This window comes from Petaurus breviceps, unplaced genomic scaffold (genome assembly GCF_028583685.1).
Source record: "Petaurus breviceps papuanus isolate PSGF00001 unplaced genomic scaffold, PetGlider_PUasm1.0 90760, whole genome shotgun sequence".
NCBI lineage: Eukaryota > Metazoa > Chordata > Mammalia > Diprotodontia > Petauridae > Petaurus > Petaurus breviceps.
The window spans coordinates 216,881-233,074 of NW_027187338.1; the positions used below are offsets into that span (position 1 = coordinate 216,881).

At 39.9% G+C, this 16,194-nt stretch overlaps 2 protein-coding genes across 2 annotated transcripts in view; both read right to left on the minus strand.

Annotated features, from left to right (window-relative positions):
* Positions 1-16,194, minus strand: part of LOC138146178 (NACHT, LRR and PYD domains-containing protein 10-like) — a 294,893-nt gene that overhangs the window by 80,504 nt on the left and 198,195 nt on the right. The window lies entirely within an intron of this gene.
* CSMD2 (CUB and Sushi multiple domains 2) overlaps positions 1-16,194 on the minus strand; it is a 1,071,431-nt gene that overhangs the window by 32,869 nt on the left and 1,022,368 nt on the right. The window contains exons 61-67 of the mRNA XM_069067881.1: positions 12,939-13,112; positions 12,522-12,595; positions 11,659-11,770; positions 9,801-9,980; positions 6,073-6,138; positions 2,627-2,788; positions 627-739 (exon numbers count right to left, since the gene is read on the minus strand). Of these exons, the coding sequence (XP_068923982.1) occupies positions 627-739; positions 2,627-2,788; positions 6,073-6,138; positions 9,801-9,980; positions 11,659-11,770; positions 12,522-12,595; positions 12,939-13,112 (881 nt within the window). The remainder of the gene's footprint in view (positions 1-626; positions 740-2,626; positions 2,789-6,072; positions 6,139-9,800; positions 9,981-11,658; positions 11,771-12,521; positions 12,596-12,938; positions 13,113-16,194) is intronic.

The window sequence follows — 16,194 nt, forward strand, 5'->3', positions numbered from 1 at the left end:
GGTTTGGTAACTGAACAGAGCTGTCTTTTGGAGACCCTGTACAGTTAGAGACCTGTGCCCACAAGTACACTGTTCCACCGCCACATTTATTTGGCCACACATGTCTTCCTGCCTTTTAATTTCTCCATATGAAATAACATAGAAACCATGCTACTGTGTCTTTTGCTCTGAGTCCAGGAAACATTTACTAGCCCTTCCTAGGGTGAAGCAGGGGAATTGTGAAATAACTTAATGAGGACTCTTCCCAGTAGGACTCATACTGGAAAGAAGTCCTTTGGCTGCTAGAGACTGGGAGTCAGTGGGGTTTGTAATGATTCTGAGATGGAAGGGACCTTATGGGTCCTCGAGCCCACTCTCATTTTACAGATGAGGAAATGGAGGACCAGAGAGGAGTGATTTGCCTAGGGTCACACAGAACCTAGGTCTGTGAGAGTCAAAGCCAGATCTTTGTGTATCCTAGTCCAGAGGTCCATCAGCTTTATCAAGTTGTCTCTTGCAGGTTCCCTGCTTCTTTCTCCCAGGAAAGAGGCCAGGGAATCCCAAACATTAGCGGAGAAAGTGTAATTAGGGGAAAGAAGGAAGAAAGCTAAGTGAAAGGAAAGTAGGGGAGATATTACTGGACTTACGTGACCATCTAAGGCCCAATTGTCATCCTTGAACTGGCTCACAGATACATCTTTAGGGCTCATTATGTGGTAAACCTGGAGGAGGAGATGGAAATCTTCTTTCTTGTAAATACCTGAAAAAGGAAAGACAGGTCTGTGCATCTCAATGGATTGAAGGATTTCAAAACCTGTATATATGTGAGCACAGTGTGTGTACTCATGTGTAGGATGGTGTAAAGGTGTTTATGTATAAATAAAGATGTACGATTATGTTTATGTGAATGAAGATGAACGTGACTTGTCTAGGAGCATTTGTTTGCAAATATAGACACATGATGTACATGGTGCAGACAAATTGGACTTCTTTGCTGATCAGGTCCAGCATTTCATCCCTTGCCTCTGTCCTTTAGCTCTCACTGTCCTCATGCCTGGAATGTACCCTCTTCTCATAGAATCCATCACTTCCTTCAAGAAGTGCCTCCAGAACCACCTTCTGCATGAAACCTTTGCTGATCCCTCCACCTGCTAGGGCCTTCCTCACCATGATACCTTGTACTTGTGTATTTCTTCTTTATCATTTTATTTTTATATTCTTCTTATATTTATTTCTTCTATTTTATTTTTATTTTATTTATATCTAATAATCTTCTTTTATTTCTATATGTGACTAGTATATATTTGTCTACCCCATTCAAACATAACACTTCTTGTGAGCAGAGATTGTTTCATTCTTTGTTATTTATATTCCAGCACAATGCCTGGCATATCATAAGCACTCCATGAATAGGTAGTAATCAATCCATTGTGTAACTCTGGCTGTATATGTGATTATCCATATAGATGGAAATGTGGGCTATTATAGGTTTACAAGTATAGCAGTACAGCTGTACATGATTGTGTATTGCTTAATGTGGCAAGTGTTGAAATATGTGTGCATGCATATAAGTGACTATTCGTGGGGGTGACAGGAATAGATATATGTGGGAATATATAAATAGGATCATTTATGTGAGTTTTCAGGTATACAGATATAGAATTCAACCCTATGTACATATATGGAATTCAATATCATGTCTATTTGAAACAGATGAGTACAAATGGAGAGAAGACACAAATCATTTCTATTTGCAAGGTCTCCTATATGAAAAGTTTGTCAAGGTATATGAGCCTTGCTGAGATTAACATATAGATTACATGTATATTCCCTAAACCCATGTTAAGGGTAGTCCATCCTACCAGGGACTTGATCTTCTGTTTTAAAATGTAGCAATCAACATTTGCTTTCTAGCTCCCTCTAACAACCGTCCATACTCATGCCTCCGGCCTTTGGAAATACCCTCCCTGTACAAGGCTAGAACCAGAATGAGCATCTAGTCATGTATATGACATATTGCTGTTAGTGGTAAAAGCTAAAGGAATGATTTGATCTGCTCATGGTTCCAAAAAGTACTGAGGTAAGGGAAGGAAGAAAAGGTCTCTTGCTTTTAGATCTTTGTTCTAAGTTATTTGAAAGAAGAGGGAGTATTTAAAAAAGGGTATGGGGAGCCAGGGAAAAGTGAGCAATGTGGACCAGTTCACTGCATGCAGTCACACCAAGATCACATATGAGAAAGGATGACATTAAGTTATCTGAGCAGGAAATTGACCTATTTTAGTTATATAACTGTCTGTGGCCAGAAAAACTTTTCCTGGAAAACTACAATGAGGCCAAAAAACCCCATGATTTCCACATCCAGCTTGGCATATACATAATATGATTATTTTTTTTTCTGTTCTGCTCTTAGAGAGCCCTGAATACTGGTATCTACATACATATGTCCGCCTCAGACACAAAGAGACAGGCAAATTCACAGAGACACATAAATGCACACACAAAAACCCTTGACACTCTTCTTGCTGACTGATATACACACTTACAGAAACAGAGATATATGCAACCTACTCACACCTTTTGGTGCCTGACTCTGAAACTCTAATTATACATTCATTTCCCACCCCCAACAAAGCTGCCTCCTCCTTACCTGACATGTGTAGCTCAACTCTATCTTGGTCTATGAGGGTCGCATTGACCTTGCCCGTGGCTGCCTGGAAGCCCATAACTCTCAGTATGGCTGGATGCCTTTTCCCCTTGTACTCATAGGACCCTTTCCACAGGGAGTTCTTGGCAAACACATCTCCAGGAACTAAAGGTGCCAGTAAGGAGAAGAGAAGTTTGTACAGTGCAGAGAACAGATGAGGGCTCAGCTCTGCCTCGCCTAGATAGCCAGAAAAATCTGGTTGGGGACTTTCTTTATTGTGGGGCTAATAACTGGGTTCTCAGGTCTAGGTACATCATGGGGGCAAGAGGAAGAGGTCCTTTATTCCTTTTAAGCACTTGGAGCTCAGTGGGGAGAGACAAAAATATGTTATTAATATTGTCATTTTAATATAATTGATGTGAATGCCCTTTGAAAAAGAAAAAGCGGTGCTGTTGTGGATGTTGATGGTTTTATGTTTCAGGTAAATTATGTTCATCATACTAGGGCAAGTATTCCTGGAAAAATGCTATGGCAGGGATCTCATAACAATAACATTATTCATACCTCACAGCACTTTGTGCATTTATTGTCAGTGCTGAGCAATTTAAAAATATGAGTGATTTAAAAAGCACTCAGAAGAGCAAACTGCTCAATGGCTACCCCAAACAGGATAGATTCCTAGCAGTAAATGGAGGAAGTGGAAGGGAAGAGAAGTGAAAAAAGAGTATCATGGGAGCTTGGAATTTAGAGTTGAAAGGGCCTTAGAGATAAATTAATCCTAGTCCCTCGTCTTATTGAAAAGGAAAGAAGCTCAAAGAGTGACTTGCTCAAAGTAACACAGGGAGTAAAAATGGTAGAGCTAGAATCTGAACCCAGATCTAAATTCAGCGTGCTTGGAACTGGGCAGATGGGAGACACAGTATGAACTAACTCACGTTCTCTTATATTTCAAGTTCCATTGGGATAGAGAATATCTTAATTAAGTTCTGACTCGTACAGTACCAAGCCTCCTGCTCTTCAACGTTTGCTGAAGGGAATTCTTTTCCAATTTGATTCTTTTCTCTTTCTCTGTGAACTACTAAAGCTCACATTGGAAGAAAGAACAGAAATAAGAATTAAGCAACTATACCTTGATTTTGTGACTTATCCTTCTTAAAAAAAAACAAACAGATTTTTGTCAGTTTTGTTACTCAGGCCAATTTGAACTCTATCACTCTCTTATAGGACTTGCCACACTTGTGGCAATTCATCATCGTCTGCCTGGATTCCACCTTCTGTTATATGGATTTTAAAAATTTAAATTAGCTAATGGTTTCTCTAGGCATCCACTTTGGTCTCTTTTGATAACACCCCCTTTTCTTCCTCAATGAAATGTTTTGGGGTTTTAAAATTTTATTATTTCTTTCTTAAGATTATTCTTGAGAGCTTCCTGTATTTCCTAGGCTGATTTCCAGCTACTGAATTTTAGTGCATGTGATCCCACCTAACCTTTTTATGAACTCTTTGAAATTTATTCTTTTAAAATCTAGTGCACATGCCAGTGTAAGTCTGACTTTCCTCTATCATGAATTCTAAGATAGAGTCATCCTAAGGTTCCTATTATTTCTACCTCAGCAACTCATTCCTTCTTGTTGGCTCTTCTACCTTTTAAAGGATGAATTATTATTAAGTCAAGAAACTTAGTTGCTCTGCCCTGGAAGTCTCCATCACTATATTATGCCACCATGATTCTCTTTAATTCCCTCCTCCCAAATTCACCTGCTTACCTTTTTTTGTTGAGGTATATGTAACCTATTTTGGTGACAACATTATTTCTATCTCTGCCCCTACTTTTCTTCACCCAAATGTTCTTTAACATTTTTCTCTGAAGATTCATGGATTCCCTCACATAAGTAAATCTTCTCAATATGCACTTTTGTTTGGCTTTTATTTGACTTGTGTCTTCTGAGTGAAGTATAGTTTTTCATATTATATTCTAGTCATTGGTCCTCATCCCATCAATTTTCAGTGATGTCTATTTGACAAATTTGCCTCCCTGGATTAGAATGTCTAGTTCTCTCTGCTTGTTACCCATAGTCTGTGAATATATGTATAGACACCTAAAGTCTGACTCCTTTCTTGCACTGTGGTTGCAATTATGATTATTATTTCTATTGTGATTCACATTTCCATAGTGTAACTACTGTCCATAATATCTAACTTGATAGACATACATGAGCAGTTTTCTCCCTCCTCCCCTCATTTCCTGTAGCACTTACTGCATACAGCCTGTGTAATCTTCTTTGTGTATCATTTAGATCACGTCACTCCTCTACTTATAACCTTCAGTGACTCCCCACTGACTAAAGAATAAATTCCATACATTTCTAGAATCTAGCTCCAACATAACTTTCCAGTTGGATTTCATTTGACTCCTCTCCATGTACTTTATGCTCCACCTGAATTAGACCATTATATTCCTCATTCTTTTCCTGTCCTCTCTACTCTCCATGTCTTTGTATATGCTACTCATTCCTAACCCCTTTCAACTCTACCTAATCCTTCCTCTTCTCCTACAAGGTCCAATGTGGATATCACCTCCTCCATACAGCTTTCCATGCATCTATAGCTGCAAGTAACCTTTTCTGCCTAAAATTTCTCACTGCAGGGCCCCTCCTTTACCCTTATCACATTCTGCCTTATATTATATTTCTCTAAGTGTCTTGCATAATATGTGGAAATATTTTATAGCTCATATTAGGTTGTAAGCTTTTTGAGGGCAGAGACTGCCAATTTCATTTTTATATCAATGCCTAACACAGGACTAAATACAACACTGATTCAATAATTTTGTTAAACTGAATCTTTAAACAGTATCTCTAGGGGTCATCTTACTAGGCTTAGGTGGTAACACCTTCTTTACCTTGGTCTGTTTGTTAGTTTTAGATAACAAGTTTCCAAGGCTGGGTGGGGGAAAGCAGAAGCAGGAAATAATACATTAAATGGACACTCAAGAGTCCATAAACACTTTTGATCTGTTCATATATACAAGTGTCCAACTATAAATGTTATTTTTTCACAGGTTAGGTGTAGTCTGGACAGAGGAGGAAATACCAAGTGGACTCAAAAGGAGTGGGGAGGAGTATGTTGGGATGAGATTCCCCAAAAGAAAATTAAGGATGAGGCCTTGAGCTCTGAGACAGATGAATGATCCAATTACCAAATCCCAATTCCATCTACATCTAGGAGACTTCGTGGGTATAGAATTTTGGATTGGAATGGAGACAACTCAGAACCCTGTACTCTCCAGTTCTTCCTTGGCTAGTTAGTTAGCTTGGTTTGGATGGATCTTAGTTCCACACTAAAAATTCTTTATAAAATTTCTACCACCTAGCATAACGATTTGTAATTAATAGGCATCTTTTTTTTGGATTGGATTTGAGATAGCTATGGTTATAGGTGATACATACCTGAAGCTTTGGTAATAGGTGGCTCCCGGGGAGTGCTAATGGGCCTTCCACTGGGCCGAACTTCCGCTGAACAAGAAAATCAGGACAGCATCATTAATAGACTTTAGTCATCCTGTGCTTTCTCCAGACAAAGAACATCACCATCATACACAGGAATATTCCATAAACACCCTCAGTTCTTAATTAACATGTTAGAGCTCCATTATCCAAGAATTTCTCCTCAAATCCTTCTTTGGCTTATTTAATATTTCCAGTCTATGCTACTTCTCAGGGTATATGATCTCTAATTTACTCTTCAAAGTAAGAAACTTCCATTCATCTCAAAATGACTGCCTTTCTAGCTATAAGGTGAAGGTGGGCTTCTTTATTCAAGTCTACACAAGGAAGGTAGTAGAATTATTCCCATTTTCAAAATCAGGAAATGGAGACTAAGTGAGACAACATCACTTCTTTGCAACTTATGATAACATAAGCTAGTCAGTGCTTCATCAAGGAGTTGAACCCAACTTTCCCAAATGTAAATCTAGCATTCTTTCTACTTCACCATCCCTTTCCATGAGCTTATAAAGGTTCATCCCCTTCTCTGTCAGTCTTGTTCTACCCAGACTGTGAAGATCTCACAGAAAAAACTAGCAAACATTCTCCATTGATAGAAAAGTCATTCATCTCTCCTTTTGCCTCTTAGAGGGAATATTACAACAACAAAAATGGTTCTTATTCCTCCCAAACATATCACATAGCCTTTTCACTTTGCCTTGTCTCTAGAAATGACCAAATTTTCATCACCTGCTCAGACAAATACTGTCTTTTACAGGAAGATTTTACAGGAACAGAAATCTTCTAAATCTGTGCCAATTTGGAGTCGGAAGCAAAAACTGTCTCCCTGAAAATCTTTTGGGAGATGAGAAATGGTCATTGGCCTCAGATAATGCCAGGGCAGTGCTATACAGAGACAAGAGGCTCAAAGTGAACAAAGCAGACTTTGGCTAGGATCATAGGATTTGGAACTAGAAGAGACCTTAGAGATCATCTAGTGCCATACCTCATTTGACAGGTGATGGGACTGAGGCCCAGAGAGGGGAATGCTTTGCTGAAAGTCATATCAATAGTTTGCTGGTAATCATTCCAAGTTCCCTGACTACAGATTTTTCCAGTATGCTATAGAAAAAAATGTAGTGGCCTCTATTTATGTCAAAAAGACTGTGTTTGAGTGAGGTGGATCAGGTGGGTACCAAAGGTAGAAAGCAGCCCTGAAATGGGCATGGTAGCCTTCATACCAGAGTCTTCCCTGAACACACACTATACCTCAGGGTGGAGTAGCATCCAATGAGACTGGAAAGATGGGTTGGTGTTAAGTTGTGTAGGGTTTTAAAAGCTAAATAGAGCTTGTATCTTATCCTATAGGCAATATTGAGCCCTTGAATATGTTGAGTAGAGAAGTTACATAATCTTATACCTGCACTTAAGGAAAAACTTTTGGCTACAATGTGTAGGATGGACTAGAGTGGGGAAAGGCTTTAGGCAGGGGGACCAATTAAGATGCTGTTGCAATAATCTAGGCATGAGGTTATGAGTGTCTAAACTAAGTCAGTAGCTGTGTGAGTAAAGAGGAGTCAGGCGGAAGAGATGATGTGGAGGGAGAAATGGTAAGAAATGCCAATAGAGTGAATAAGTGGAATGAGCTTAGGAGAGTGAGGGACTGAAGCTAATGCCAATTATAAACCTGGGAGTTTGGAAGGATAGTAGTACCTTTGTTAGAAACATGAGGTTGGAAGAGGGGAGGGTTTAGTGTAAAGATAACGAATTCAGTTTTGGATATGTTGAGTTCGAGATGTCTCTAGGACATCCAATTAGCAGTCAAATAGATAACTGCTTATGCATTACTGAAGCTCAGGGGATATGCTTGGGCTAGACATATAAATCTGTTAATCTGTACAATTTCATCTGTATAGAGATAACAGTTAAACTTATCAAAGCTGATGACAATACCAAGCCAGTGAAGATGAAAACACCCTCAATTGGGGGGCACTATATGATGAACTAGCAAAGAAAACCAAGAAAGGGGCAGGGTGGAGTCAGACAGGTAGGAAAAGAACAGAAGAAAAGTGCCATGAAAACCTACAGAGGACAGCAGATCAGGAAGGAGAGGGTGGGTATCAGTATGAAATGCAGCAGAGAGGTAGAGAAGGATAAGGACTGAGAAAAGGCCATTAAATTTGACAATTAAGAGATCATTAGTAACTTTGGAGAGAAAAGTTTCAATTAAGTAGTAAGTTTGGAAGCAAGACTGCAAAGGGTGAGAGGAGAGGAAGTGGAAACAATGAATACAGACAACTTTTTTAAGGAGTTTGGGGGAAAAGGGAGAAGAGATAGGGCATCATATCATAAGAGGATGGAGGATCTGGTGAAGATTTTATAAGAATGGGGGGAGGGAAGCAGAGAAAAGTTAAAACTTAAGGAAGTGAATGTTGAAAACTAAAAATAAATAAATAAAAAAGAATGAGGGATATCTGGGAAAAGTTTCTGTTCATCTTGGAATGTCTCCCTGATGTAAAGAGGGTGAGCTTGAAAATGTTTTTCCCAGGTCCAGGAGTCTGGACCCTCACAATGCAAATCAACCTGGGAATTACTCTGAATTTACTTTAATTGTACCATTCACAAAGCTACCTAACACACTTCCCAACTTGTCTACAGCTCCCTGCAGGACTCCCTTGGTCTATCCTTATGTTCCCTCTCTTGAAGCTTCAGGACTGATGAATCTGAAGCTACCATGATCTAGATTGTCAGGTAAACAAAAGTAATGGAAATCCTCAAAGATTTTCCAATGTGTCTTTTTGCCAACTGTAATGTTAATGTATTTTTCTTTATTGGGAAGATTTTTCCCCTCTATTAATAGGCCCATGTGACCTGCTTGAGTCAAATGAAAGCCTGAGTCACCTGAGTCTGTGGTGGGAGGAGCTGACTGAACAAGTAGAGTAGGAAGGGGTAGAGCAAGAAGGGTGGAACATAACCCAGAAGAAGTTGCTCAGAGTAGTTAGAGCTGAGGGAGAGAGAGGAAGCAGGCAGCAAGGTGTGAGTATTCATTTGTGGGAAGGCCCTAACAGGGGGAAGGCTTGGGGATTGCAGAGCCCTCTGCATGGTTATTGTGTATAGATTTCCTTGCTACTATGATGAGTCTGGCTTTCTGGTGTTGGGATTTGGCTTTCTGGTGTTTGAATAAATGTTTAAGTTCTGTCTTCCATGTGGACAGTTTCTTATGTTATATTTTGTGATTCAGAATTAAGCCATGGCATATTCATACCCACCGTAGGTGCTATGAATATCATACTGGTGCTACACCAACAAACTTCAGCCATCCCCCACCCCAAACCCTACCTCTACCCACAACCTCTGCAGTCCTTGAAATGGTTCTCATGCTGGCTTAAGTAATAATGATTGAATTTGTGTTTCTGCTACTTTCCCAGTCTGCTGCTGACATGACTCAAAGCTAAAGGGACTGCGAAGGGATAGAAGCAGTTACAGAGGGACTCAAATAATGTACCATCTAGAATACATTTTAGATTCTTATTTCTTATGCCTTATTTCTAAATTTCTGACTTCTAAAGAGTAGAAAAATTCTGGGAATGAAAGTTTCTTTTAGTCTCCTTTGTCTACACTCATTTTCACAAAGTTCCTCCCCACATACATATTCCTGGCAACAGTGGATCATTGGGCACATGTAGGCTCACCCAGGCAGATAGGTGGTTTCCCTGTCCAGCTGCCATCAGCTTTGCAGGTACGGTGTTCAGAGCCACCTTTGAGAGAGAAACCCGACTGGCAGGAGTAGATCAGTGTGTAGCCCATGGAGGGCAAATCCAGGGCACCCACATTGGCATGGGTAGGTGTCTCTGGCTGCTTACAGTGATGTGCTAGAAGACAGGAAAGCAATTATAAGGACCTGCACCTGATAAAGTCCTTGGAGGTTACTTCATTCCTTTCTTTGCTCTAAGGTTTCCCCTTTCCAGAAAGGTAGGAATTTTTCTGCACGTTAAATTTCTCCAAGAAAGTAATCCCATCTCTTCCTTTGGACATCTGCCTTGGTGACAAATGGCCTTTTCTTACTCCAAGGCAAAGTAGTGCTAATATGGGTATTTGTAAGGTGGTCTAAGACCCTTATGCCATCAACACTTTTACTAAGGGGAAAAGGAGCAGTTGTGGTCTGTGATAGTAATGGCAATTAAAGATTCCCCTGTATTGGCTTGGTTTTCAAATTGATTGTGTTAAAACCCAGAGTTTGTTAATCCCACCTGTGGGATGGGCTTGTTGATGTGAAAAGAAAGTCCTGAAGTGGGAGGAGCTGGTGATGTAGATTTGGAGAGACACTAGAGAGAGGCGGAAGATCTTTTTGGAAGCAGCACCTCGTGGAGAGAGAGAGACTAAGAGAATTGCTGGTGGCCGCTTTGAATTGCCCTGGACTTTTGAGACCTGCCCCCTGAGCTGCCAAGGACTGAGGAGACATGGCTGTTTTGCTGGTACTTTGTCTGTCTGTTTTGATGTTGTTTTGCCAGATTTGTCCACTGGTGAAAGACAGTCCTTTTGTTGAAGAAGTCCTGGAACCTGGCTGTTCGCTAAGAAGTCCTGAGACTGTCCTGCAGACAGAGAGTGAATACTGTCCACTGGTGAGGGACAGTGCTGTTGTTGCAGGGGTCTGGAGACTGTCCTGCAGACAGAATGAATACTGTCCACTGGTGAAGGACAGTGCTGTTGTTGCAGGGGTCTGGGAGCCTTTCTGTTGGTTCAGAAGCCCTGAAGAAGGATTTTCTTGTTGTATGTTTACAGAAATCCATACTGTCCACTGGTGAAGGACAGTGCTGTTGTTGCAGGGGTCTGGGAGCCTTTCTGTTGGTTCAGAAGCCCTGAAGAAGGATTTTCTTGTTGTATGTTTACAGAAATCCTGGGAGAGGGCTTTGCTAATGTGTTCAAGGGTTCTAGGACTGTTCTACAGACAGAGGATAAATTCATGAAGGGACTGGCAATGTATCTTGTGGCTTTGCTAAGCCTTGTCTCCCCAGGAACTAAGATTGCTGAGAACTTGCCTCGTGTCAAGATGAAGAAAAGACCTCCATTTGGGTATTAAGTGCTGTGTTTAAACTTGATGTAACTCTGGGGTAGATTCAATTGTGATCCAGGGGTGGGGAACTTTTGACCTTATGTTTGGAAACTAATCTCCATTTGAGAAGAGGGGCTTTGTGGTGGACTTAATTAAGGTATAGCCTAGGGGTGGAGAAGTATTTAGAACAGAGACTTTGTAATTGATTGAATGATTGGAAGATCCTGGGGTGGGGTAGTACTTGGAGATTATTTAATCACACTTAGTAAATGCTGTATTTTGAATGATGTCATGTTTTGATCTTCTCTGTTCTGGGTTTGTCACTGAATAAAATAGAGAGCACCTATGCTGGTATTTTGAACCCGGGAAGTTGCCTTCTTTTGGCATTACATTACATGGTCTCAGTTTTTAAATCCTCTCGTATTTCATCATGTCAGAGGTAAATCCTCCCTGTTGGGGAATCAAAATTTCTTGTGATATAGTTTAGGACTACTTACGGACACAGTCTGGTGGGGTTCCACTCCAAGTAAGGTTGGGGAGGCAGGTTCTAGTGGTAGAGCCTTGCAACAAGTAACCTTTCTGACAACGGTAAAGCACTAGACTTCCAACCTGGAATAAGAACCAAGTCCCTCATTAGCAACCTTCAATAGGCCTTCCCCTCTCCCGCTCATTACTCCCTTCTATTTGAACCCGCCGCTATCTTTCAAGTACCTGCTTATCAACATCATCCTTCCATCTGGTTCCACCATTTTTCTCCATCTATACTATGCCCTCATCACTAACCCTCTCTATATAACACCTATCACCCTCCATTTGTCCCCATTTTTATCACTTTTATCTATCTCCCATCATTCATTCCATCTGTTTTTTCATAATCAACTTGCTAACATGCCCCATCATCAACCTTCCCTCTATCCCATCATCGTCATCATTATTATCTTCCATCTACTGTATCATTATCCTGTCTTTTCCAAGATCAACTCTCCAACTTTCCCATTATTATCCTCACCATAACCTCCATATAACTGCCCCCCCTTTATCAAACTTTCATCTACCACCCATATTTAACTCTCCATTTGGGTTCCCCATCACCATCTTTCACCTCTTCCTCCATTATCACCATCCATTCAGTTTCTTAGTCTTATTATCAAATGTCACTTCTAAGTGGTCTAAATACTGTTTTCTCTACCCTTCTCCAGCAATTTCCAGCAGGTAGATTTACTCCTAAAGTTCCATCCAATCCTTTACTATAAGCTATTGTTGCCCTAAACAGTATCTTTGTTTGGTCTTTCACCCTTAGTAGTGGCAGATGGAATAGAAGGAAGGAGTTGATCGATTTAGTACTGATTTTTACAGTTACCTGATAGCCTTGGGAGTTGTTCTGCATCCCAAACTGGGGTACACCAGGGTCTGCACACATGGTAAGAGCTGGATCTGGGTTATAAAAATATAGAAACAATCCACCTGGAAAACTTGGAAGATTTCCTCTTCCCACTTGGAAAAATAGCTATTTCAAAGAAATATGTAGAGTTATTGTCTTCCTCACCTTTTTTTACGTTTCTTCTCCCTGTTGATTCTATAATTCTAATATCACTTTAGCTCTGCCTATTTCATTGTCTCTTCAGAGAGGTTAAAGGAAAATATTAAGACCCAGAAATGGTCAAGTGAAAGACTTGCTTAGGGTTTCATATCATATCTGTGAGATAACTTTGTCTAAAACTTAGACTTGCTATTTGCCGGAGCAGCATGGTTGCCTGGTGCTAGAACATATTCTTACCTATGCAGCTGGGCTGGGTGCCACTCCACGTCCCATCTGATTGACAGAACCTTCTTGATGAGCCCACAAGCACTAGGGGAGGTGGGCAAGAGTATGAAACAGATGACCTGTAAGAAAATCCCCGGTCCTCTCTCCTCCCATAGGGTGGGACACCAGGATCTCCACAGAACACAGCTAAGGAACCAAAGACAGATAAGAATACTATAGTTACTCTCTAGAAGCTAGGTAGCTCAGTGAATAGAGCACTGGGCTTGGGGTCAAGAAGACTAAAGTTCAACTCTGGCCTCAGACACTTATTAGCAGTGTGACCCTGGACAAATCACATAACCTCTGTTTGCTTTAATCCACTGGAGAAGGAAATAGCAAGTCATTCTAGTATCTTTGTCAAGAAAACCCCATGGACAATATTGGTGTTCTATAGTCCACAGGGTCACAAAGAGTCATACATGACTGAATAACTTAACAACTCTCCAGACACCAGATAGCTATTCTAACAGCCTCATGCTAATTTTCTTGTGGACAGGCTTTAGACCTCACCAGTATGATTGGTCCGGGAAGCACTATTAGGCATGTGGTCACCTCTAATGCTGCTCATTCTTTCTGACAGTGACTATTTGATTAATTCCATATAAATGTCCTGGTATGAAAGACCAACATAAAACTTGGTTTTACATGTTTCTTTTCTTCCCAGAACTTAATTTCACAATGTATTTTTAACTAACAAGATTATAAGATATTATTTTAAGTAAGAAAGAACTTCACTATGTCAGGGCCAGAGGAAGATATCAAACTTCCAGCATACATGAAAAGGGTAATACCAGTTACTGGGCTGCAGCATGAACCTAAAAGCAAAAGGCAACAAATAGAATAGATCCTTCTGTTGAATAAAAGTGGCTTATCTTTACAGTCTCTTTTAGCTCTAATAAATATCATGTTCCAAGGTCCCTTCCAGCTCTAGCATTCTATAAGAAATAAAAGAAAGTAAATCCCAACATGCAAAGTAGGAATTTAGTCACTAAGAACAAATTTCCTGGGACCATGCAGAACAGTAGCAGCTCACACTTCACAGGCTGCTCTGGTCAAATGCCCTGGTTAGTGATCAGCCCAGGGATTCCTGGCCCTGATTCATCTGGCACATCCCCAGATACAGGAAAGTGATCCCAATTTAAATCTGGCATTCAACAATAGTGGGCAGTAGTATGCCATGCTACACACGTCCTTTTTTTTTTTTTTTTTGCTTTAAACATTTTTATTATTTGTGTCACAATCATTTCATCCTTGATGGAGGGTAACCCTTTCCCTCCTTCCCCCACAGCAATAAAACAAAAGTACTTCTCACAGAAATGTTATCATGACATGAACAATGACCAGGTTAAGGCAGGACAAAATATACGTGTACACAGCTTTATTCAAATTATTGCTCACGTAAAAGTAAAACATGGTTTCATGTTAATTGTACAATTCTTGGCTCTCAGATATTGGGGACATGGTTTATTCTAGAGCTGTGAAAAGAACTGGGGAGTGAGGCCTGCTGTCTTTAAGCACCTCCTTATTTTTAGGTTTCCTTCTTTCCCTAAAACCATGTTCAGCAGAGTTTTGAGGCTTAATCTTAGATAAAATCTTATTCAAGGCAAAGACGACAAAGTCAAAGAATAAAAAAGGACAAAAGAGAAATATTCAAAGTTTTAACCATACAAACTATCTGTTTAGAGTTAGACAATAATAGAAGCTATAGGCTAACAGGCTGTAGGGAGATCTTCACATTCTGTACCTAAGGAAATTCATAGCAGTGAATACTGCCACATAATTTCCTCAAGCACCCACCCAAACGTATGAGTATGTAACAGCCCTTAGAAAAGAACCACATCCTTTGTCTCTATTCTAATTACTTCTATAGTTCCAGATTAGAGGCTTACCTGCATTGGGTTAAAATATTTCCAGTTCCCTTTTTCCTACACAAGTATTTTAAGATGTTGACTAACACTCTCCTCATACTGAAGTATTGGGAGTCAGGGAAAGAGGAACCAACTCTGTTTACCCAATAGGTTTCAGGGGTCAGTAAACTAATTATGGCACACTACCTATTTCTGTTTAACTGTAAGCTAAGGATGGTTTTGACCTTTCTTGAACTAAATTGTTATTTTTTTAAAAAGGTTAAAAAAATTCTTAGCTTACAAGTCATACAAAAAGAGACAGTGGTCAGATTTGGCCCATGGGACATAGTATGCCAACTGCTAGGTGAGATAGTCTTTGAGCTTCCTTTAAAATATAAGAATGTATGATTCTAGTATTTAAATGATAGGTCCCAGCACAGAAAGATTTACAAAAACTAAGTTGGAGGGGACTTCAAAGGCCATCTAACCCAAACCCTATTTCAACAAAAATTCCTTCTAGGAGAGGGGTGGTCATCAAGCCTTTGACAGAAGACCTCCAGGGAAGGAGAAATGACTACTTCCCAAAGCAGCCTAAAGTGGTTTGGAACAACACATTGTGAAGAAGTTTTCCCAACTTTAATCTTAAATTTGCCCCTTTGCAAATTAATTCATGCAAGAGAAATGCAAATTAAAGCAACTCTGCTTCATAGTCATTCAAATATCAAAGATAATAAAAACAGATAAAAAGGGAAAATGACAAAATGTTTGAGGGGATATAGGAAAATAGGATCATTAGGGCTCTGCAGTTGAAGCTGTGAATTGGTTCACATTTATTATTACAAGCATTTATTAAGTGCCTACTATGTGTCACAAAAGGGATCACAAGTTAAATTTTCTTTACCTCATTATCTCATTTCATGGTCACAAAAACCCTGGAAGGCAAGTGCTATTATTGCCATTTTATAGTTGAAGAAACTGAGGCAAACAGGGGTTAAATGACTTGTTCAGGGTCACCCATCTAAAAAGTGACTAAGATCAGATCTAAACTCGAGTTTTCCTGTCTCCAGGCCCAGGACTTTATCCGCTGCTCCCCCTCTCTAGACACTGGAAACTAAAGAGTGCCTACCAACTGGAGAATAGCTGAACAAACAGGGGTATTTGAATGTAATGGAATATTTTTGTGCTATAAGAAATAATGAAGTGGTAATGGAATATTTTTGTGCTATAAGAAATAATGAAGTGGTGGTTTTCAGAGAAATCTGGGAAGACTTTTATGAACCAATGCGGAATAAATGAACAAAACCAGGAAATCAATTTATACAATAATATCATAAAGATAAACAACTTAGAAAGATTTCAGAATTCTGATAAATGTAATGACC